This window comes from Lipophrys pholis, assembly GCF_963383615.2.
Source record: "Lipophrys pholis genome assembly, chromosome: 9".
Classification (NCBI taxonomy): Eukaryota; Metazoa; Chordata; class Actinopteri; order Blenniiformes; family Blenniidae; genus Lipophrys; species Lipophrys pholis.
Window position 1 is genome coordinate 23,101,655 of NC_137639.1, and position 22,968 is coordinate 23,124,622.

General features: G+C 41.3%; 2 protein-coding genes across 4 annotated transcripts in view; one reads left to right on the plus strand and one right to left on the minus strand.

Moving 5' to 3' along the window:
• Positions 1–7,271: 7,271 nt before the first annotated feature.
• Positions 7,272–17,536, minus strand: LOC308114266 (kinesin-like protein KIF3A). Of its 2 annotated transcripts, none has more exons than XM_080471002.1 (17): positions 17,351–17,536; positions 15,788–16,052; positions 15,469–15,613; positions 14,906–14,990; positions 14,642–14,747; positions 14,211–14,350; positions 13,891–14,088; positions 13,556–13,730; positions 13,360–13,458; positions 11,628–11,784; positions 11,362–11,542; positions 10,928–11,038; positions 9,797–9,922; positions 9,590–9,643; positions 9,426–9,494; positions 9,186–9,316; positions 7,272–8,693 (listed from the first exon to the last, which is right to left on the minus strand). In XM_080471002.1, exons 1-17 carry the CDS (start codon positions 17,354–17,356, stop codon positions 8,645–8,647), a joined length of 2,097 nt encoding a protein of 698 aa, XP_080327128.1. In that variant the 5' UTR covers positions 17,357–17,536; the 3' UTR covers positions 7,272–8,644. The 2 variants fall into 2 exon arrangements, with proteins under 2 accessions (XP_080327128.1, XP_080327129.1); XM_080471003.1 differs by lacking the exon at positions 17,351–17,536 and adding an exon at positions 17,114–17,293.
• A 1,575-nt stretch (positions 17,537–19,111) lies between these two features.
• Positions 19,112–22,968, plus strand: part of itga10 (integrin, alpha 10) — a 29,368-nt gene continuing 25,511 nt past the window's right edge. For both annotated transcript variants that reach the window (XM_080470737.1, XM_080470738.1), the window contains exon 1: positions 19,112–19,906. In XM_080470737.1, the coding sequence (XP_080326863.1) occupies positions 19,855–19,906 (52 nt within the window). In that variant the 5' untranslated portion in view covers positions 19,112–19,854. The remainder of the gene's footprint in view (positions 19,907–22,968) is intronic.

A 22,968-nucleotide genomic window follows, 5' to 3' on the forward strand; every position in this document is an offset into this window, starting at 1 on the left:
TAACAAATGTGATTACAGACTCTTAATGTTGACCCCTGGATAAACCTCAGGATAGAAGATAACATCTGAATGGGAAAAAAATGGTCCACATTGTGTCAGTTGAATGAAAAGTTGGTTTCATCAGAGCATAAAACATCTTGCAAGTAATGCGGAGTGGCGTCTTGATGTTTGGAAGACTAACAATGAAAAATGATGCATTTCTTCCTGAATCAATACTCTTGGCTTCCAACTTCTCCATTCAATATCCAACTCATTGTACAGATGAGTACAAGATGCGTTTGAAGTTATATGTGCTGGAAGCTATTCACTGTGGAGAAGAGGCATGAGCTCATCACCATTTGTCAACAGCTTGTCTGACTGTGGACTGATGATCAATCCATCATGTTCACCGCTCCAGCCATGATGTTTTGTAAGAGTTTGTTTCAGGGGCCTTTCTCGTTGAACACTGAAAGGCAGGTGGTGGCTTCCATTGAGTGGGGATTTGTCACTCTGGTGACTCATCTTGTCATTTACTTAAACAAAAACAGGGTGATATAAAATATTAGTTTTTATAGCAAAGCATTGAAAAATATGGAAACAAGAATGATTTCACAGGTAGAGGTCAAAAGACAGTGGATCTGCTGAACCTGGACACACTCTCTCTCTCTCTCTCTCTCTCTCTCTCTCTCTCTCTCTCTCTCTCTCTCTCTCTCTCTCTCTCTCTCTCTCTCTCTCTCTCTCTCTCTCTCTCTCTCTCTCTCTCTCTCTCAGTAGAACTGGAAGTTGGCGATCTCAGCCCCTATCACGCCTGCAGCGAGTGGATTTTTGACAATCTATTTATTGTTGTTTTTTCTTTGTCTCTGTGGTAACCTTTTCTCTATTTCCATCCTTTAACTCCAACCAGAACTGCAGAAAGCCTCCACCTCTGAGTTTGGTCCACAGTGACCTATGGTTGCTCAAGCGAGATTGTCGGGTTTATCTCTGTACAATAGATGGATAAATAAACAATAAAACAAAATGTAACTAAAATGATCAACCTTATTTTCACTTCCAGCCAATTACTTGTTAAGTTTTATTTTATCTATGAACCTAAATTACTGAATTACATTTAAAAAAACAAACAAAAAAGTGTCTTTACAGCAGGGAGCATCGTGGACAAGTTGTCAGTATATCACCAGGCTCTACACAAACCTCTCTTCTGGTAGAATTTCAGATTTTGTTGTAGTGGCACTCTATCTCACAGTAAGCGCATCCTCAGTTCAAGTTTAGGCTTTGGTATGAGATTTGCATGTTCTCCCTGTGCATGCCTGTTTCAGGTTTCCTCCCATAGTTTACAGACATGCACGTTATTTTAATTCTCTCTCTCTGTGTTTACTAATCGAGGGACTGCCAGTATGCCCAGGGTGTAGTATGAAGCTCGTCATATAAGTCAGATCATGTCGTGTAGAATATGAACCAGTAGTTCATGTCATTATCCTCTGGATTAGTGTTGATTTGTACTGATTGTCTTGTTCTTTTAAACGTCAACCTTCTGTTTTACAGAAACATGGCCTCTCATCTTTATACACACTCATACAGGTCAGGACATCTGTGCCAACATACTTTGAACATGCAGCGTAGCAACATGAAGACATGTTTTATGTAGAGAGAGTGAGATGAGTGGAGGAGATGTGAAGGGAGGCATCATAAGAGGGTGATTGATTGTAACAACTCCATGACTCATTACTTGTATTTAGGATCAGCTCATTGCAAAGTTTCTCACACATAGACTAATACACAAAACAATGCACAGACGCATTCAAGCTGAGGATCAGCTTAGTTAGGACTTCACACAGACAAATGGAGCGGCGGTTTCAGGGTCAAAGATCAGAGAAAAGCAGGACTGTACTGAAGCCATTAAACTTCGTAATCTTTAAAAAGCTAATTACAGCCGCAGCTTAGTCAGTGGCACTTCCAGAGGCTGTAATCAAAACGAGCCCGGAAACGTTATACATGAGGTTCTGTTTATCACCCTCTCACTCCTTTTCCTCTGTTTTCCTTCTCCGTCTCTTTCCTGTGTTGACTAGCTCCAGACCCATGCTGCAGCCCGGCGTGTCATAGCTGAACGCAGTGTGAGGCTGGCTGAGGTGAGCCGTGGTGTCGTCTGACTGGTTACAGAGCACTGCGATTTAGGAAACGGTGGTTGGAGGAAACACACCTTGTGAAAACCAACCGGCTGCAACACATAACCACACACACAAAACATGTGTGTACATGAAAAACAACAACTAATCCCACGGCTGCTGCCTGATATTTGACGGATGTGTGAGGGAACAAAAAACAGACTGTTTTCTCATAAAGCAGCGATGCAGTTCACTGCCCATGGGAGAAGATAAGGAGGCTGTACGCAGACTGACAGGAGTTATCACTGAGCACAGGTGTAAAGCGCTGGCACAGCTCCTGTCGAACACATCAGGGGTGACGTCTCGGGAGCACCTGTTGACAGATAACCCGGCTGGTTTCCTGACACCACACTGTCACTACCGTCCAATGCATCTACAAATCACAGCTACCCTACTGCACAGAAGGAATGTAACACACCGGTGCTACAGTCTCCTACTGCCCTCCATCCATCCATCGCCGCATGTCTGACACTGAGTTACTGATCCTGCAGCAGAGAAAATATCCCACGAACATGCCAGGTAATGTAGTGTGCCCAGCAGACATTCCACTTTCCTCCTCATCCTGAAATGTATTTTTCAACTGACCCACAGAAGAGACCCACTGAGCAGGAGACGTCAATCCGACTCCCGGGTGTTGCAACAATGCTCCTTGGCATTAATCCTAATTGAAAGTATGTTTGTTTTAATTTTCACTGGTGCCACACTTGTAAGAAACATACACTTGTGGGAAGAGCAGCGGTAAACAGGTTGAGCAAATGAATGATTTACAAACTCTTCTATGCCACTGCCAAAGAGCTCACTCTGGAAGGGATTCCTGTTATGCTTAGAGTTATTGCAGTGGTGTCTGACATGTGGTCCGCGAGCCAAAACTAAAAAGAAACTGCTGTTCCTCATTTGTCTTCATTGTTCCAGTATGAGTAAAGACTGTGATGTAACGCTGAGACGCAGAACTGAAGAGGAGATAGCAGCAATGATAGATCCGTGCCCCAGCACTGAACGCAAGCAACATTACTGTTACCAAACTCACATTTGAATCAAAGCCAAACCAGGATAATTGAGGATTAAGGCTGCAGAAGAACTGTGTTTTTTCCATGTTTATGTCTGAGAAACTCTGAGAGTTTTCATTAAAAATAAAGTGTATAAATGAAACCATTTTCAGGATTTCTTCAGATATGTTTACATTAAAACTGAATAAACACCATGTCGTCCGTATTTTAGGTTATTCCATCTCTTTTATAGTCTGACCCAGAGACTGAATCGATGGGGCCCCTGATTTAAAATGAGTTTGACATCTCTGGGTAAGGAGGTCAAAAACAGAAATACTGAACAACTATTGCATGCGCACTCAGTGTCAAACTGTTTAGACTTGAAGCACTTTGCCAACGAGTTCACTTGATTCACTCTCATGTGCGGCCAAAGGCGAGTGAAAGCCATAAAAGTTATCCACTGCATTGACCTGAGTGGTGTTGTTAGAGCTGTGTGAGTCGGCACAGCTCGAGTTTATGTCCGATGTAAATGAGTTCCTGCAAAGCTGTCGTTGCTACTGGTGTGAAATGGTCTTTGTGTGTGTGTGTGTGTGTGTGTGTGTGTGTGTGTGTGCGTGTGCGTGTGTATGTGTGTTGGCTCCAGCCGTGGTTCCACCTCTGTGCAGGAATCTGTGATGTGTACAGTGGGTCTTGGTTTGCGTGTGAGAGAAAGTGCGTCTGACTTTGTATGCAGCTGGCAGTCAGCTCTGCCAGTCGAGTTTCAGTTACCAACACATCCCAAAAATGCTAATGTGCATCGCTGCACAGATAAAAAAAACGCTTGTGTCTCCTTGGGGTTTCCCCAGATCATTGGATCATTGCGACCAGGGAATGATAACACTACATTCTTGGGAGATTCTCAATAGAATCTCTGCAGGCAGAGGAAAAGACTAAAGATGGAGAGAAAAGAAGACGTGGAAGGTAATAATGGCAAGGACACAGATGAAGACCAATGTCACTAATGCAGTAATGGTGAGAAAATTGATACAGCAACTGAGGTCAGTTCTCCATTAATGACCATACCCCCCCCCCCCCCCCCCCCCCCCCCCCCTCCCTTCCCCACTGGACTCATGAATCAGAGATAATGAGATCCTTCTTGGTCAAGATGTGTTGGCTATACTCTGCAAATCCCCGGCACTCTCTGTCCCACCGCTAATAAAGAACCATTACTTCATAAATCTAATTTGGAAATGTCTGAATTTTAAGTGTCTTAAAACACATTGTGCTCAGTTATTCGAATGTGAAAGGAGGGTTTAGTATTATCTGCCATCAGTGACCATCATGTGGCTCTGCACTGACAAACTGGCCTTAAATGATCTTTGCAATCAGCTATAAAAGGAAACAGCATCCATTCTGAGCAGCTGTTATCGTGTCAGGCTGCTCAGAGAAGCTCCCAGACTGCATGAGTTGAAAAAGAGCGACACCAGGTGGACGCAAGGTAGAAGACGTTTCAACGGTAACCTTTTAACGTCAAGTTAGTTTAAATTAACGCTCGTTTCTTCTGACAGCATAGAAGCATAAGTTTAAAAAACCTCATGAATTTACACAGAAACATTAGTAATTGATCATATGATTAGCAATAATTAAATCAAACGTTTCTTCTTGCAGGAGCGTGACAAATAATCACAAAAGATCACGTCAGGTGCATCTCATTTAATGTGAAAATCATTCAAAAATAATTTTTTGTTGATTATTTCACAGCTGATAACTACAACTTATAAACAAAACAGTTTCAAGCATTTTTTTTTTTAAATTCTGTGATAGCCATTGCCTTCATTTAAAAAAAGAAAACAACTGATGTAAGGACATATTCTATGTTTTTGAGAAAATATTTTTTTTAAATGTCAGAATTTCATGACATAAACTAAAACTATAAGGACTGAAATATATACTTTGCGTATTTTATTTGGAAGAAGTCTAAAATATGTTACATTTTCACTGGTTGAACTCAAAACTAGATTTAAGTCTTATTTGTTTTTTCACCAACTAGTCATTTTTTGCAGTTGATCCTCATCTTATCCTCCAGAGTCATTGTCAGTTTCTCAGTATTCATGAGTGATAAACTGTCCAAAAACTCAATAAACACTTTTACATTATTGTTGAGGCTGAAATGAAGTTAATCGAATTAAGAGGAAACAAAGAAATGAATTGAGAGAAAATGAAATGATAGGATATTGTAAAGGTTGTTGTGTTTGTTCTTGATCTGTGATATCTGCTTGAAGAAACTTTAGAAAAAGATCATTTTGATTTGGTAATAGTTTACTTGTCACTGCCCCTCTCTCAGGCCCGGTTTACAGACAACGAATACGAGTGTATCCGCAAAACCTTCTTCACTTTAGGGTGGTCCGTTTGCACTGCACCAGTGTGGGGATGCACTGTATCCGCAAAGTTTTTAATCCGGCTCTCAAGGTGGAAAGATTATTTCATGACCGGTATTCCCTCCTGCAGAGACTGCGCGGAAGCTACAGAGCCAGTTACTGCGCATGCGCATCCTCCACCCCACCCCCCTCCGTCCTGCTCACCCAGTGGTAAACAAACATGGCGGCCCCGTAGTGGAATGACTCGCGGTTTGTATTCTAGTTTTATCGCCCAGATCAGTAGTTTTATAGTTGGGACTCACCCCTGATAGCATCTGATGCGTCATCAGTCCATGTGGATGTCAGGTTCTCTCCATTTTCTTCACGTTTGTAGTGTATTTTTCTCTGCACACACATCTGTGTAGTTTCATTACAAAATCAAGCAACAGCGCCCTCGAGTGGCCCGGCATACTAACTACACCGTTATCTCTGTGTCCGCTGCCGCAGTGTAAACACACCTTCTTTTTTTTTTTTACGGATTTGGTGTTGTCACGTGAAATGTTGTCATATAAATGGGGCCTAAGTTTCACATAAAAAACATTTCAGTTGAATTGACATTTGAAATGCCACTGCCTTTTCTCTGGATCTTCTCAAATATCCGATCTGACATGTGCTCTAAAGTTTACCGTAAATTATCTTTCACTGAGTAAAAGTCCTACATCTGAGTATACTGTGGTCCATTTCACACAGATAAGATTTCAGTTTTGGCCTGTCTGAGTGATACAGTCAGGTTAATTGAAGTTTTTCTTGGGGTGACTTACTCTGTTTGACAGCCTTGTCTGATGAGGAAGGAGGGCATCTGTTCCACTTAGTGGCACTCTCTTATGTGGGAATATGAACAATTGTTTTGCACCCACAAATCCCTGATAACTTAAAATCAAAGACAGTCGCTGTCTTGTACGCTTGTCGACCTTGTGACTGGATGTCTCGGAGAACTCAGACATATGTGGAACGATTCTGATATGCAGATTATCACTTTTCCTCATGTCTCAATATATGACAGAGAAATAAATCTGTCAGACAAACTGGGGTTCTCTGGCAAACAAAAGTCTGTGGTGTACTCAGAGGGAACGTTTGAGAGCTTTAAATCAGGTGGAGTTAACCTGCTTTAAAACAATCCTCCTACAGTCAAAGGTGCAGGCTGTCGAAGTGATGTTACTGTTAATACTAATGCTCAGCTATAGGTATTTGTTTGATCTAGATTTGAACAGGTAATGAGTCAACATTAATTGTGAGGGCTTATGAAAGTCGGGCTCTTGGAGGTTATCACAAGGTTTTATCAGTCCAGAGGCAGATTTGCAGGTCATGTTAGAGGTTTTATATATAGTTTCCTTGAATCATGTTGATCAATGATTTCACTGGATTATAAGAGAGTTCTTACTGAGAGAACTGGCAAGATCCCAAAAAATTTAATTAAATTCAAAAATGATGGCACCTACTGAAATAAGGCACCTTCATATTGAAAATAATTTAGCATGGTTGTATCTTGTACCACAATTAACATGTGGAAGAAATTCTAATTCTCTATTTATAGCTCGGGTATGAACTAATTTCTTATGAATTTAGTTGCAGAATCCTGCTGTTCCCATCAAGCAAGTAAGATAGATCTTACCTGTATTCCTTCATATCATATTTTAATCTTGTTTCCTCTTTTCTGACAGCTGAGGTGCCAGAAAACATGCTCAGATGTGAATTCCTCTTAGTTCCCCAAATAGTAAACTTTCACATTTACACTCCACACCACTCATCAAGCTCACACACTCTTCTCTTTTTATTGTACAGCCAAGAGCTTTGAATTTCAAAGAAATGGGACAGAGCAGAAGTGTTTCCAAATTTACAGTTACGTTACAGTCTTAGTTGACCAATAGAAAATGTTTAAATACCTAGTTCTTTCACTGCAGGTGAGTTTTGTAAGGCGCTTTGAAGGCTCAAGTGAAATATCAGTGAAATCCAAATCCTCCTCTAAAGGCCCGGCCCAGAGTTGAACCCACAATGTTCTTGCTGTGACACTGAACAACTTGCAGCGACTTATTTCAGAAGGGTTTTCTGGAAAAATGGATTTCATACACAGGAAACTGTTGAGTCTGTCCACCAAGCAGACAGGTGTGTTCCCTTAATGGCAAAGAAGTTATGAGTCACTGATATTTCTTTCATTCATGTAAGACAGTGCTGCCCGTCTTGGGAGCAATAATCTACAGTCAAAATTGACAGAATCTGAAAAATTAATCTCAGGCCGTTTGATTTGGCCGGTGGAATCAATGGAAGGACAGTATGATAATACGACAGACGCAGTAACTCATGCGCTACTGGATGGAAATTCAGCTTAAATGCTGTGTTGATCATTTTGTGAGTGTTTTTATTCTTTCAAGACAGCAGCTGCTGAAACCCTCAGGGAAGATATACTACACCAACGTCGACCTGGATACAAGGGTCAAGAGACGGAGGCTAAATTGAGGATGAGACCAGATGAGATTGTTTCCAGATACACGTACACAATGTTGTCTCTTTGCGCCCGCTCAGCTTGTCATATCCAAGTGGAGGAAAGACAAAAGATTTCGTTCCTGTTGACAGTAGAATAACTTGGTTTTACTCTCCAGACTTTATTCATCAGAGTGGGCCGTGTCGTCAGACTCAGTTTGTTACATTGCAGGAAAACAGCAGTCGACACTTGCATCCGTGCAGTGTTCATGACAAAGCACTTATGCGTTAAATACAGTCAGCAACTTGTAGCAGATATGAATATTTTGCAGCTTCTTTGTGGCGAGCACAGTTTGATTGTCAACATCCAGACTGAGCCGTTTCTTCTGTTAGATCACTTATGGTCCAAATGTTCCTTGTGACATTTGTTTGAAATTGATTTGCTGCTTTACAAATCGGTTAGAATCCAACGAAATGTAAAAGCATCAAAATATTAGACAACCACAAAGAGTTCTCCTTGACACACAATATGTCCTCTCGGCTAGAAGATGTTAATCCTATCACAGGTGCAGCTCCTTCACATTTAAATCTTAGTGGCTATACAGTGTTATGCAGACCATCTTTTAAATAAGGTTAATTGTTTAACCGGAGTAACGGATTCTTCTCAGTAACATCGGTGCAGCAGTGAAACGACGCGCTGTCATCACTGCAGAAGAGAGTCGATCACAGCATCGGGCTTTGCAGATCTTTTCCTGTGTTGAGAGATGGATTCATGGTAAGTTTTATCAAGCACTTTCTGCCTTCTTATTTCATAGAAGAGGATATCGTGATCAAATCTAATACTATATATGAGCTAACCATACAATGGAGCCATTTTGTTTTTGTTTTATATAATATTATTTCAACCAAGAGCAAGTAATAACCTGAAGTGAAACAAGAGTGGAAATGACAATAAACAGTCTCCTCATGAAGGCATTAAAGGACGACATCAACAAGCTCCAGTCACTGGTGCATCTTCATAAAGTGGAAAATCATGAGAAAATTTTGAAGCTTCACTTCACATTTGCCAGTTTTCTATTGAGTGTGGCCAGGTGAATAATCAGATTCAACAGATATTAAATCAGATATATGCGAGATTTAAGAAGTGAGAAATGGAAACAGGTCCAAAGAATGATAACAGAAAGTAGAAGGCAGACGGGTATACCTCTCTGAGCTTTCACTTATCCGAGTGTTAAGTATTTTACCTTCGTCCAGTTTTGGGACGGCTGCTTTTGCCACTTTTGGAGGTTCTTGGCCTCTCGAGTTTCATCAGCGACTGCCGCATGCTCTCCTCTGTGTAGGCGAGGTACACGTGGGACAGATCCACCTCAAACGGCTGCAGGAGGCAGAGACATGGAAAAGAACGGTGGACAATCGACCGTCAGGTCATGTAAAGACAAGTTATTAGACCGTGGTCATTAGACGTGTCGTCTTCTGCAGCTCACATCTTTTTCTTTTTTGTCTGGAGCGGGTGTTTGTTTCCTCATATTGTTGCCAGTGTAAGCCACACATTTCTGGAAGACACAAAGCGGTCAGACATGTATGAGCAGAAAGCTCTTTAAAGAGTTCGTTGTCTTCATCACACTGCACAATAGCAAAATGAGCTCACCAGCTGCCATTCGCCAATGTCCTCATTCCAGTGCACGTAGTTCTCGATCATCTCCTACAAAGCAAACATCACAAAGTAAAAATCATGAAATCAGTTGCTATGGCGCAGCTGCGGCGTAACAAAATGCAGGTTTTAATCTGACATTTCATGTGTTAAATAAAGATTTATGAATAAAATCTAATGACTGGATCAGACACGGACACTCACCTGGTACTCCTGGGGGATGAAGTTGTCAATGATGAGCATCTGGAGGCGGAGTTCTCGGCTCAGCTGGCGGATGTTCTCCAGGAGGCCCTCAATCTCTCTGTGATTCTCTTGCTGTAAATCTGCCATCTAACACACGCAGCACAATCTGGATCAATCGCCATCCCTCTCCAATCAACCCAAACTCACTGCACAGAGATAATCTACGTTTAAGAGGCTAAAAAAAACAAACAAACAAAAAGGTTTGCAGACCAAATATTGTTTGGAGGAAAATATACAGATGACAGAAACGGGTTTATTTGAAAATGTGTGAACAACAAAAAAAACATTTTAACATTCAGAATATCCATAATGACACGTTCTGCATGCAGCCCTGCACGTATGATGAAAATCTAGTTCTGTCAGAGAGATATACGTCTGGTGATACATCCAGGTCAAAGTTTGTAAATTTAAAAGAAAAAAAAAGTGCACATTAGTGAACATTAACAACTGTACAAAACATATGGTGATTGAAAATGTTTCATTTGAAACAGAAGATTTAAAGTTTGATCTTGAATTCTAAAAAATAAACACACAGTATTTACAATAAAAATAATGTGTGAAAGGTTTTTTATAATGTAATTATTTTATAATATAATTTGGTTTCAGCTCTGGAATTCTTTTGGTAGAAATGTGTATTAAAATTGTTCGCTCTTAATCATATTTTTTAATTTAAGGTGATATTTTTCAGTTGCAGGTTTAATGTTTCCATATTAGGATCTTTTTCCCCCACATTCAGATCAAGTTTTCAGGTTTGACTTTTTTTTTTTATAATGATCAGATTGTCTTTTTTTCATGTTTTGAACTTTTGGCCCTGTTCTGGCGTGAGGGGGCGTGTCATCGACAGGTGAAGGGCGTGGGATGCTTAAGTTAGTCTCAGCTGCATTGATCACCACGAGAAGTTCAGCAAAGTTGCAGCGTGTGTGCGCCTGTACCCCGTCATCACAAACGTTAACAGCTGGGTATGCTGAAGAATGAAAGTCATGATTTGATCTGCAACATTTCCAAACAGAAGCCCTTTAAAATGTTGTGTTATAATGAGGGCTGTGTTATATACAATATGATATGACAGCAGCCCGTTCTTGTAATGCTGACCTCTGACTTGGCGGCCATCAGCATCGTCCAGACTTTCTTCAGCTTCTTGGTCTTTCCTTGAGCTTCTTCTTGCAGACTTGTGTATTTCTCTTCTATATCCAGACGTTCTTGCTGTTTTCGAAAATGGGGAGAAAAAAAATGAATGATGCAGAATTATATTCTTTAGCAAGATTAACATCTGAAGATTTCAGTTTTTAAATGTCAGAACTAGAAGATTGGGGTACTCGGCGTAAAAGGCTGAGTAACTTATGTCAAACCATCAGTCAATTCAGTTTAAATCTAGTAATGTTATTAGTTAGTTATTACCATGTTATTTCCAGCCCAATGTTAGAACAATTATAAAAAAAGTGTCCAGTTGATGCTTATTTGTTCAGTGTTATGTTGTGTTATGTTCAGCTTAGTGAAATACTGTGTGTACTGCTGTATCTCCTCACCTCTTTCTCCTCCAGCTCCTTCCGGAGCTGCTCTGCTCTCCTGCGGCGCTCCTCCAGCTCATTATTGGACTCCTGCAGGAGCTTCTCTTGCTCCTCAGCTTTGGCCAATAGATCCACGCCGCCCACAATCACCTTCTTCTCCAAGGCGGACAATTTTTCCAGCAAGAGGTGATGCTCCTGCCTGACGGGTCAGACGTAAAGTTATCAGTTTGGATTCTAAAACACACTGATGCAAGTTCATGGAAAATGAATTGTGAAGGACTCACTGGGCTTTCAGAAGGTCTTTCTCCCGCTTCTCCAACTCGGCTCTCGCCTTGTTTCTCTCCTCCTCCTCCATGTCCAGCTTGGCCTCTAAAGCCTTTCGTTCTTCTTCAATCTTCGCCTGCATCTCCACCATTTTGTCTGGGGAGACCTTCTTCCGCCCTGAGCAGAGAAAAACACAGGACAGGTTGTTTTAAATCAATCAAGGGTACCAAGCACTTGGTGCTGAATGGTTATCAAGTGTAACACTAGTTGGTGTTGTATTAGTGTTATTTAATTGATGTGGTTTCATTTGGTAAATCTGTAGATGTAGATCGTTTAAATGAACCTCTGTGATATGAAGTCAGAGCCAGCAACATCCAGGGTGAACCTGATTTTAACAGTTTCACCCCTTTTTACTCTGTTTTGACCTTTCGGGCTCTTTTTAAAACAGTTTGACGTGTTTTAGTTTTTTCCCTTCAATGTTTGAATCCCCTTAGGATTCATGGTAATGTATACAACTGTATGCAAAAGTAGGTACCCAAGTCACTGAGGGAATAATAGACAGTGAGTGGAAGGACATAGGTGAGACAAATCAAAGTGTCAGGAAATCCCCCAAACAAAATCACCTGCAAGCTCATTGCACTAAAACCAAATACCGTCATCACCAGACAGTCAGTCAGCCACAATTTCCAGCTTTCATTCATGAGAACTCTATCCAACGTATACATAGAAAGTCTACACTATACAAGAACTTACTGTAAGATTGGTACTACAGGCTGTGCTGCTGCTGCATCCTTTTTACTATATGTCAAAGTATGTACGGTTAATATTTACTCGTTTAGGATTGGTATTCCATAAGAGATATCCCACTTCCCCATTCAAAGGAGAACCGGTTCTCAATTTTATTGAAAGTAAAAAAAAACAAAAAACAGGGATGGTGCTGCCATGACGTGGAGGCCCTCAAAAGCTCACACCGAATCTTTTAAAATAAAAGCCTTTGTAGCAAACTACAAAAAATAAAGATTTACTTTTTATAACCTAATATAAAGAATATCTTGGGGTTCCATGTGTAGAAAGTAATTATTAATAAGTAATAATTTAACGGCCGATATGTTGCTCTGTGGAAATCCTTCTCCAAGTCACCATTTTGTGGTTGGACCTCAGTGTGTACTCGTACCGAGGAGGTGGATGAGAAGAGGAAACGTCAAACCCCAACAAGGGGCCTGCAGGGAGGAATCAGTAATGAGATGTAAGAGATAAGGTTTCTCTCGCAGCCTTGCACTGGAAGTTTGAAGCAAAAAAATACAGGCCGCTTCTGTTCTTCTAACACATAAAGCAGCTATATTATATGTATATGTGAAAAGTGGAATTTTTTTTTTTTAAATCAAAGCAGAAGCTGTTTGAAAAACAGTGCAAAGGTCAAGAAGAAAATCCCTGTCTGCAATGAAAATAATGTGATGACTGAGTTTTGCTGACTCCATGGTAATTTCACACTCTCCAATAATAGTTCAAAGGTCGAAGGTGAAAATAGCAGAGGGAGCTAATAGATGAACAGTGTAATGTTCATGAAAGCCTGGCAACAGAGACCAGCTGAACAACCTGAGCTTGAAAATATATTAGAGTGACTGGATGCTGAGGAATATTAAAAATGACACGCTGATAAGAGATTTCACATGATGAGGATGCACTATATTCCAATAACCACAAACCCCCACATGCATCAGCACATTTGTCACATTGGTCACAAAATCTTGCCTCTTCTTCTCCTCCGGCCTTCTCCCGCCTCCCCTCCTTCATCATCGCCTTCGTCCATCTCCTCGGAGCCGCTGCCCTCAGAGCCTGATATCTCTTCACCTACGATGAGACGAAACAATTTATAAAACCAGGCACAAAAAGTACAAAGACATTACAACCACAGATTTTTTTTTTTACTTTAAATCTGGCTTAATACCTTCTTCCAATTTCTTCTTCAGCTCTTCAATCTCCTTCTGAAACTGGCGCAGCAGAGCATCTTTTGGATCTTCATTGATCCTGGCTTTGTTTTTGATGTTTTTAGCCCGATTGGCATAGCGCAGGGTACTGATGGTCTCATCGTAGTTGTAATCTGCGGGGCCGATATTTGCACACTGGTGGGAGAGAAATTTGTGATTTTTGAACTGTTGAAAAACTGTAATGACCAAACACTTGGTGGAAATACTCTACCATGTATTGTGATTTTAGTTTTGAAAGGATATTTTTTTTTTGGAATGCAGCAGTGGTTCACATGTTTCAACATCACAACTTTACCATCATGGTCTTTGAGTTTCCTCCCAGTGAATCCTGCAGCAGACGGGTCAGCTTCGAGTTCCTGTAGGGAACGTGCGTGCTTTTGCCGTCCACAAGGGCCGAGATCACATTACCCAGCGTGGAAAGAGAGAGATTGATCTTTGTGGCTTCCTTTAAACGTTGACCGGTGGCTCCGGTCTTACCCTGACGCTCTGAACCCTGCGGAGCGGAAGTGGCCGATGAATTAGAAATGGCCCCGATGAAGCGCGGATTGAAACATGTCATGATCAGTATCATCTCATATTCACAGAAACAGTTCCAATTATCGTCTGGACACATACCGCCAGATCAACCAGGTGCAGTTTCCCCATGCGCACATGCTGGTTTCCATCAACGCCCTTCTCGCTGCACTCGATGGTGATGGTGAAGATGGCATGAGAGCGGGAGCTGTGCTCATTCATGTTTGTGGCGCCAACGGACCCTAAATATGACAAAATAGCATTTGATCGGGGCGCATAACAGTGATGACAAATATTTAAATGCTTTTCGGGATTAAACTGTAAAAAAAAAAGCATGTTTGCATTTTTTCAAACTTTAACAGTAAGTTAAAGCCTTATTGTAAGCAGATCCGTCTACTTCTTGTAATAAAGAAGTTCATTTCAGAGTAACGTATGCCGTTCCATAGAGATCAGTGTCGTGATAGAGTACAATCAGTTGTTTTGATCTTATGTGTCTCTATTTTCGTCTTGGTGCAGTCACTTGTGTCTCTTACGGTTTTTATGGCCCATCGTCATAACCCGGTCCATGTCGTCAGCATTGTTCACAACATAACCAGAGAGGTCTTTGATGTACACGCCCACATCTGGTCTTTCCTTCACCTGTCATCGGGAATAAAAAAAAAAATTAAATTTTTTTTTTAATGACCTATCATTTCCAGAGAATACCAACTTCACATGTAGGTTTTACATTTGGAAAAGAAAACACAACAATGTTAAATATGATGACGAGAGAGTTTTGGCATCAAATATCTTCTTACCTCCAGCCGCTGCATTTGGTCTTTTCCCAATAAGTCTCGCACTTCCTCATTGTAAATCTCCAGGTAGGAAACTCGCACTAGAAATCTACAGGGAGAAAAACGTGTTTTACAAAGTGAGATCAATATAGTGAAGCGTGAGGAACGCAAACTGCAAATGTGGCATGCGAAACACGTGTGGCATCTTATTCAACCATTGTGTGTCGTTTTCAAATGTGTCGAGTCTTTTTCAGAGAAAGTGCAAATAACATTATTTTCAAAAGATAGTAAATGGTTAGAAAACCATGGCGTTACAGCAGAGCTCAGGAAACTAGTCAGAACGGTTATCATCACAAAATGATTCAACAAAAAAAATTCTTAATTACATTTATATTATATTACATTAGTGATGTTGTGATTTATGTCAGAAGAGTCAGAGGGGTACAGGAATGTATTCTTTAAAACCAGAATAAAACAACATATTTTCCATGAGAGAGAGAGAAAAAAACAAACATCTAGACTCTTCCAATGTTATTGGTTGATTTCAGATCTTGTAGCAGCTCACATGCAAGTGACTGCTGCTTTACCTGGTGTCACCTTCTGCCTTGGCTATGTGACCAAAGATATGGGCAAAGGAATTTGGGATGATCCCTCTGAGTTCTGGCACTGCTCTCACACCCTCCATGGTGAAGGTTTTTCCTGTGCCAGTTTGCCCATATGCAAAAATGGTCCCTGAAATGGACAGAGGAGAGAAATACAAAAAAAAAAGGCTCATCAGTGGCTTTAATGGAAAAACAGGGTTGCTTTACAAAAGTGCATATTACAGGTGCTTGAGTGTTCAGGTTGATAAAACTCATGTTATTGTCATGGTTTCTAGACAGACGAATGGCAAAGTATGAAACGTACCATTGTATCCTTCCAACACTGAATCAATGATGGGGCGCGCTGTGAGATTGTAGACGTCCAGCTGCTTGCTGTCTGGTCCAAACACTGTGTCAAAAGTGAAGGTCTTCGGAGGCTCCTGGGGGGTCTCCAGCTTGTTGACTGTTATGGTCCCACGGATCTCATCCACTAAGACCGCCTGTCTGTGGCCCATCGTCTTCTCTTTCTGGTTGAGAGGGCGACATCTCACCACAACCTTGACGTTATCGCTGATCTCTGGCTTATTACTCTGAAAATAGGAAAGATAATGACAGTTAGGTCGGTTCTTAGAATTCACATTGAGATAGAATTTCATATCACACGATACGGTAATTTGAGAGGGTGGCCTGTGGACACACTGAACACCCACTTTCTGAACACCCTAAATCAGATATTAGAAGATTTTTAAACAATAAATGGCAGCCGAGCTGTCAGAAGGCAGGTTTGGCATTTCCAGTAGGAAGTGCAGGCTGGGAATAAAAATGGATCTCAGATCAGTGATTTCATAATGATTCAGAAAAGAAAAAGACCACCAACTGGATTCATGACTACAGCTACTGACACAGGGCAATTATAAAAGCTCATTGTATCCACCAGTGGTTCATGTAAGGTTAGCTATCCTGATCACACTTACACTTTCTGTTTAAGAGTCAGAATCTAATTCATGGATGTGGTGGAATTCCATAGAGCATGGATAATACATATTTAAGGCCAAAAACAATTAATTAACAACAACTATTCAAAAGGTGTTTTTCAGTGATGGGGATAGAATATGAAATCCCCACTTCAATATTCACAATGAAAAGATTTCATATTTGAATTCAAGCTTGGAACGTAAGGAATTAACTGAACATAGAGTTAAAGCAACACTCAAACATTAAAACAATCCGAACAAAGACATGACTGTAATCACATGAACGAAGGTGAATTAGTATGGGTATTTACAGGCAATATGTAAAAGGTGAAGCTGTGAATACAGAATACAACAATATGCTTTTTAGTTTTTCTGTCACACTGGTCTGAATATTTACATCAAATAGCTTCAATTGATTTTATGGTATTTTATTTATTTTTGTCAAATGCCCTGCAGATGGTTTGTGTAGCTTTTCTTTACTGTGCTGATATAAATCACATATGGAATCGAACTGATTAATTAAATGAATGTTGAACTGAATAAGGAATGAAAGCAATAAAAGGACCCCCCCCCCCAGTAACGCCCCTCGATACGCCACTGCCAACATCAACATATGAGCAGATCCGTCCGAGTGTTTCCAGTAAATAACAGCATTATGGATAGAATCATGTGCGCACCCGCGACCTGCGCACAGTCTGCAGACGAGCCTTGCGGAGAGGATGAAGGGGCCTTAAAATCACCGCCGTGGGAAGTGATTTAATCCCCCCCCCTCCCGTCCCCCCCGTCCCTCCCGTCCCCCCTCCGAGTCCGAGCAAACGGCGAGGCTAACCGGTTAGCATCACATCAGTGGAGGAAGGGAGGAACCAACCCGACCTGCAAACAAAACAAAAATGCTCAAAGGCGTGGCGACTTACCGGCATGGTGCCAGCGCGGAAAGGCGGTCACGGAAGGCGCGTGGTAACCGTGCAGTGGTGTCGGGGCTTTGTTTATTTGACAACAACTTATCAGTGGAAATAAATTAGCGGCGCTATGAGCATCAAAGACTCACAGCGGAGGTTGTCAGGGCGCTGCTGCTTGCTGGTGTGCGCGTGCGCAGCAGCTACGCCGTGAGGACTTGGTATCACTGCGCTGAACGCATCTTTTGTTCAAGGGTTATTATCTCGTGTGCACGGATTGGGAACATCAGCAAATAATGAACTCCAGGTGAAGCCTTTTAGTGCAGCAAAAAAAGGAGATAGCTGGACTCCATACGGGTACAATCATGCATTTATTGGCCATTACTCTCACTTGGCTGATGAAGGGCCAGCAGGCTAATAAACATAATCAATGGGACATTCCCTGGCAAAGGCCCATGGTTGGAAATCAGCTGTCAGAGATGGAACAAACAAACAAAAAACTATCCTACTGATAACCTTAAACCACCACATTGTGAATGGCATGGTCATATCTTATAGCCTATAATTGTTTGTAATCTAAACATGTTGATTTTAACATGTGTCCTCAAGATAGGGATGTTTCAAAGTGGTATTGAGGATAGATGAATATAGCCTTGCTTTTTAATATTTGGTCTGGGTGACACAGGTTTTTATAAAAGTTATTGAAAGACATGCTTTTCAGACTTCTTTAATGTATTTTCCTCCTAAAATGTTGGTGGTGGTGGCGCTGCTGGCTCAGTCATCCAGCCTCGTGGCCTTGGACAAGATACTGCTGTGTTTCTTCCTCTGCAGAGCAGGCGAGTAGCTGGATGCCTGAACTTGTGCAAAGTGCTGAGAGCTGGAAACTGAACATGTGTGGGAAGTGGTTTGATGCTAAGAAAAACAAAAAAGTGTAAAAGACATAACATTTGAGAACATAATACAACCTATTAATTTCTCGATTTGCAGGCTACGTGTCACAGTAACAGTTACATATTGCTTCACAAGTAAATATCAAAACCCTGAGGAAATACAATATCATACAATATAATGGAATTTCTTTTTTATTTGTCCCCCAGGGAAGGTTTCAGATGTTATACAAATGTGACCATTTTGATGGTGTTAGCCCAAAAATACCTATGAAGACAGTATGTTATCATTATTTTTACTTCAATGCCATTACTAATGAAACTTGTCAGTAACTCCAGCTGACCTGTAGATGGGGCCATTGTCATGCTAAAAGTTACGTCCATATCGTACATTGGAGGTTTAATGTGATCTCGGCAACAACGATCACGTTACAGAAAAATGAATCCTTATTAAGTTATTTAGATGATCATCATCGGTTCTTCATGAACAGAAATAGAATTAACTTTGACATGTGTTTAAATCGTCTTTAAATGCCTCTCGTGCTGTGACTATGACTAAACTTCTGAGGTTTTGCTTATTTTTACAGGGTGCCCCAGAGAGAGAGAGAGAGAGGGAGAGGGAGAGGAGAGAGAGAGAGAGAGAGAGAGAGAGAGAGAGAGAGAGAGAGAGAGAGAGAGAGAGAGCTTTTGGGGGTCAAGAGTGTGTTTGACAGAGAGAGGGGAGAGTGTGAGGAGGAGGAGGAGGAGGAGGAGGGGAGACAGAGAAGGGGGAGACGTGGGTTTGAGGTTTGTCAATGTGAAGCAGTCGCTCGGAGGGAGTGTGGAGGTGGATGGAGGAGGACGGATGGTTGGTGGGAGGAGGGCAGCAGCAGTGAGGATAAATGCGCTCTTTCATTTCAAAGTGAGAGAAACCCGTTACTTGAGGCGCATATTTACACCGACAGAGGCACGGAAAAGATACCCCCCCCCCCCTTTTTTTTATTCTGGATGGAGGAAAATCAGCTGGCAGGATCATGGATAACAAGATATGAATGAAAAGAAACTCTTCTCAAACTTTTGGTTTAAAGAGTTTCAGTCAGAGAAGAGACGCGCTCCACCAGGAGTCCGGGGGGATAAAACCCGCTGCTGAGTGATTTTCTGAGGAGGTCAAACACATTTGTAATGGTTTGATGACTTTGAACTGGGGCCTCTTGTTGGATGGGACAGGTGCAGTTATTTTCACGGCCAGTGAGTGGGTCACTGAGAGTTGCGCAAAGTATTACTTGATCCTTTTTTTTTTTTTTTTTTTTTTGGGACATTTTAACGCACTTTAACACTGAAATCCAAACATCATTTGGAGTAATCGCCAAAATCACGGATTTCATTTCGTTGATTTACCAGGTGGACTTTATGTGAATCTGAATTAAACAGGTAGAGTCTGTTTATGAGCCTGAAGTGAGTGCCGCACGCGCACAGCCCACATGCAGCACCGTTTGAGGGGATTTTACGCGCCTCCTGGGGAAAACTGAAGAAAAAAAAAAGAAAGACCCGTGCGTGTTTGCATGAAGGTGTATGGTGGGCATTTTCACCACTTTGTCAAAGTGTTTTAAGGAAAAAGAAGAAGAGAACTGTCGCAAGAGACTGCTGGTTTTATAAATGGAGTGGCGTAAATACCTGCTGTTCGTGGAGCTCATCCTTTTTCTTAAAGGTAAGATCTGTTCAGTCATGCAACACTTTACTGTTGTGAATTCAAACTAGAAATTGTTTTTCAACACAGTTCAAAAATGAAATGATACTGCTGAAAGGCTGTCGCGGTCTGTTAAAGCAGGTGAATTAGTCATTTTAGTCAATCAAGTGCTTTAATCCTGCTCGTCCTAAAATAATGTAATTGTGTAATGCGATTTTTGAAGAGGGATGAGGCCACTGAGAGTCGGGAGGCAGTGATAAATCTGACGCCTGCTTGTAATATTGAAAATAATAAGTACAAATGCACGTCTGATTGAGTTATCTTACTTTCGGCTGTTTCTCTTTGGACAAAGGGTGCATCTGACGTCCCTTTCCACTGTCAACATCAATGTTAGGTTGAACATGTCCCCTTATTCACATTCTTCTCTTCAACATCTGCTTTTTCAGTTCAATTAGTAAGCTATTCAACAGAAAACTGAATAGTTTCAGTGGTATAAAACAAAAACATGATTTGACCATTTTCAGTTGTCATGAGAAAAACAACATAAGTTTAACCCTGCACTTTGTGTTCACATTGCTTTTAGGTTGGAGTTTTATTTCCCCAATTGTTGACCTGCAAACACATTTCAGATAGTTAAACGTTAAATAATAGTTGGAGTAACAAAAGACACAACTGGCACAACAGTACAGTTTACCTTGGAATCGGAAAACCTGTTCATTTAATAAATGAATAGGCAGTTTCAACTTAATTGAACTTAATTTAAAGTCAAGTTATCATTTTAAGGCAGACAGGTTACTTTCTGTGAATAATCCTCTCAGTGCATGGTTACACTTCATGCTTCAAGGACACACACACAGCTTTCAAATCGAACTACAGAAAAAAATCAGATCTGGAATTTGAGTCCTTTTTTTTCTCACTCTGTTTAAATCTTCATGTCATCCTCTCCTGCTCTGCTGTCTGGCTGCTCTCCGGTCCCCCATTTCTGTCTCCGTGGGTGATATGGTCATTAACCTCATCAACTTTGACAGACAACATGTGAGGATAATGGTCACACGTGCCTCCCCGAGTCCCACAACGGTTTTATTCTGTGCCAGTAAACCGCTGACCATGAAGACACTCTTCAGGTGATTGTTTGCAAGAGAAGAAGAAAACCAGGCACTATTAAACACCTGGCCGCACTCCATTTGCCAGACAGATCAAAGGGATAGGAAGTTCTGCATGAGTCCAACAAAATGATGTTTCCCGCTTCAAAGCGGGAGCCTTTCGTAAATCCGTCAGTTCTGTTAGTGCAGAGGATGTATTTCATTTTGGTTGGAGGAGCAGATGACGTTAGGAGCCATCACAGATATTTGTATGCATCCTCTGCCAAAAGGTTACTGGTTCATCTCCTCTTACAGCCGACACCCTCTGACCCCGGCAGCTGTGCAACTCGACCTCACATATCATATCAGCCGTTTCCATCTCTCAGACTTGATGTCTAAAGTTCCCCCTAATAAGATGCCTGCCATGTGTGTTTTCTCACACCAGCTCTGCTAGAGGCCTCGTGTTCACTGTGGCACAGCAGTCACACACACACACACACACACACCTCACCGAGCCATTTCTGCTCACCTAGAGGCTCACTGAAGAAAAAGACCATTGTTGTCTGCCATAACTGTGTGTTTGTGCAGCTGATAAGTGGTGGGTTATTATTGCACGCAGCCATGAAGTCAAATGAGATCAATAGGCTAAGAAATTGTGCTGTGCAAGGTATGTTAATGCCGCTGAACCACACAAGACTTCTGATGTTATTCCATAGATTGAAATGTTTGCATTCATGGCAATTTGCGGTGTAATTATCCACGCTTGTTCAGAAACTTAAGACTGAATGAGGAGTGGCGATACAGCTACCTACACCAGCAGCAGAAGTGTTTGATGTGGATAGATTTTACATATCACTCTGTAATATCTGTGCCATATCTGTATTTCACCTTTTGACTTTTTAAACTTGTACTGCAGATTAGTTCTTGCCTGTGTGTGAGTCTGCATGTGTCATACAGAAGCATGTAGGTGAGTGAGTATGTGTGTAATGTTAATGGCTTCAGCAGAGCCCCTCTGATGCAGGCAGCAGGCAGCCCATGTCTGTTACACTCTGTTATGCTTTACTGAGATGTTAAACACAGGTGTGTATGTTTAACTTTGTTTCACTGGTCATTCATAAATTCTGGCTATTATTCTCCCAGCTATCTCCCCATGTTTTTTTGGATCTTCTCCCTCTGATAATTGGCTGACTTTTCATTCCTACACCCCCGCTTCTTTCCACCCCCATTTCCCACGAGAGGGTGACAAAGATGAGAACAGAACACGATCGAGATAATGGATAGAAAATCTGTGTAAGAGTGTGAGAAGAGGAGAAGGAAAGGTGGAATCAGTCGGTTAAATGAAGAAAACAGAAACAGAAGAAAGACGTCACGACTGTAGGAGAAGAAACATTGTAGTACATAGATCCAAGTTAAGGAAGGCTATCAGCTGGTTCATCCATAAGATCAGACCACATAGGCCAACCGTCACATAAATCACTGAACTGTCATCAGTTCTTCCTAACTTCTGATAGATACTGACCACTGCAGGCCAGAAACGCCACACAAACGTTTCCGAGCTGCCATGACCCAGTCGTCTAGGTGTCACAACGTGGCTGTAGAAATCTTTCAAATCCTTACCTGAGGTCTTCGACCAAGGCTCTGCTCGGTCTCACAGGCCAGGTTGATCACTGAGGGGCGATTTGGTCTTTTGTCTTCATCATCCAGCTTGTTTTCCGGAAAAAAATCAGACCGTTGAGCTTGCAGCCATTTTTTTTAAAGACGTACATTTATAGACATATCCTTCAAGAATTTTCAACATGAATGTGAGTGTGACTGTTTTTATTAGATTATGAAATTAATTTCTTTATTTAAATTTTTTTATTGTAACGGCCACCCCAATTTACTTTTATTGATTTCCATGCATTTACTGTCTTGTGTTTGTTTTCACTAAACTTTCTGATATATACCTTCATATCCATACATCTCCCTTTAATGTTTTCTTCATAAATATAGTTTCATTAT

What these genes read in the sequence shown, in the direction of transcription:
- LOC308114266 (XM_080471002.1), bottom strand. An exon ending in TCATCCCCCAGGAGTACCAG is followed by an intron (nt 9,644 to 9,796) that starts GTGAGTGTCCGT and finishes TTTGCTTTGTAG; the next exon opens with GAGATGATCGAGAACTACGT. An exon ending in CAGACAAAAAAGAAAAAGAT is followed by an intron (nt 9,317 to 9,425) that starts GTGAGCTGCAGA and finishes TGCCTCCTGCAG; the next exon opens with CCGTTTGAGGTGGATCTGTC.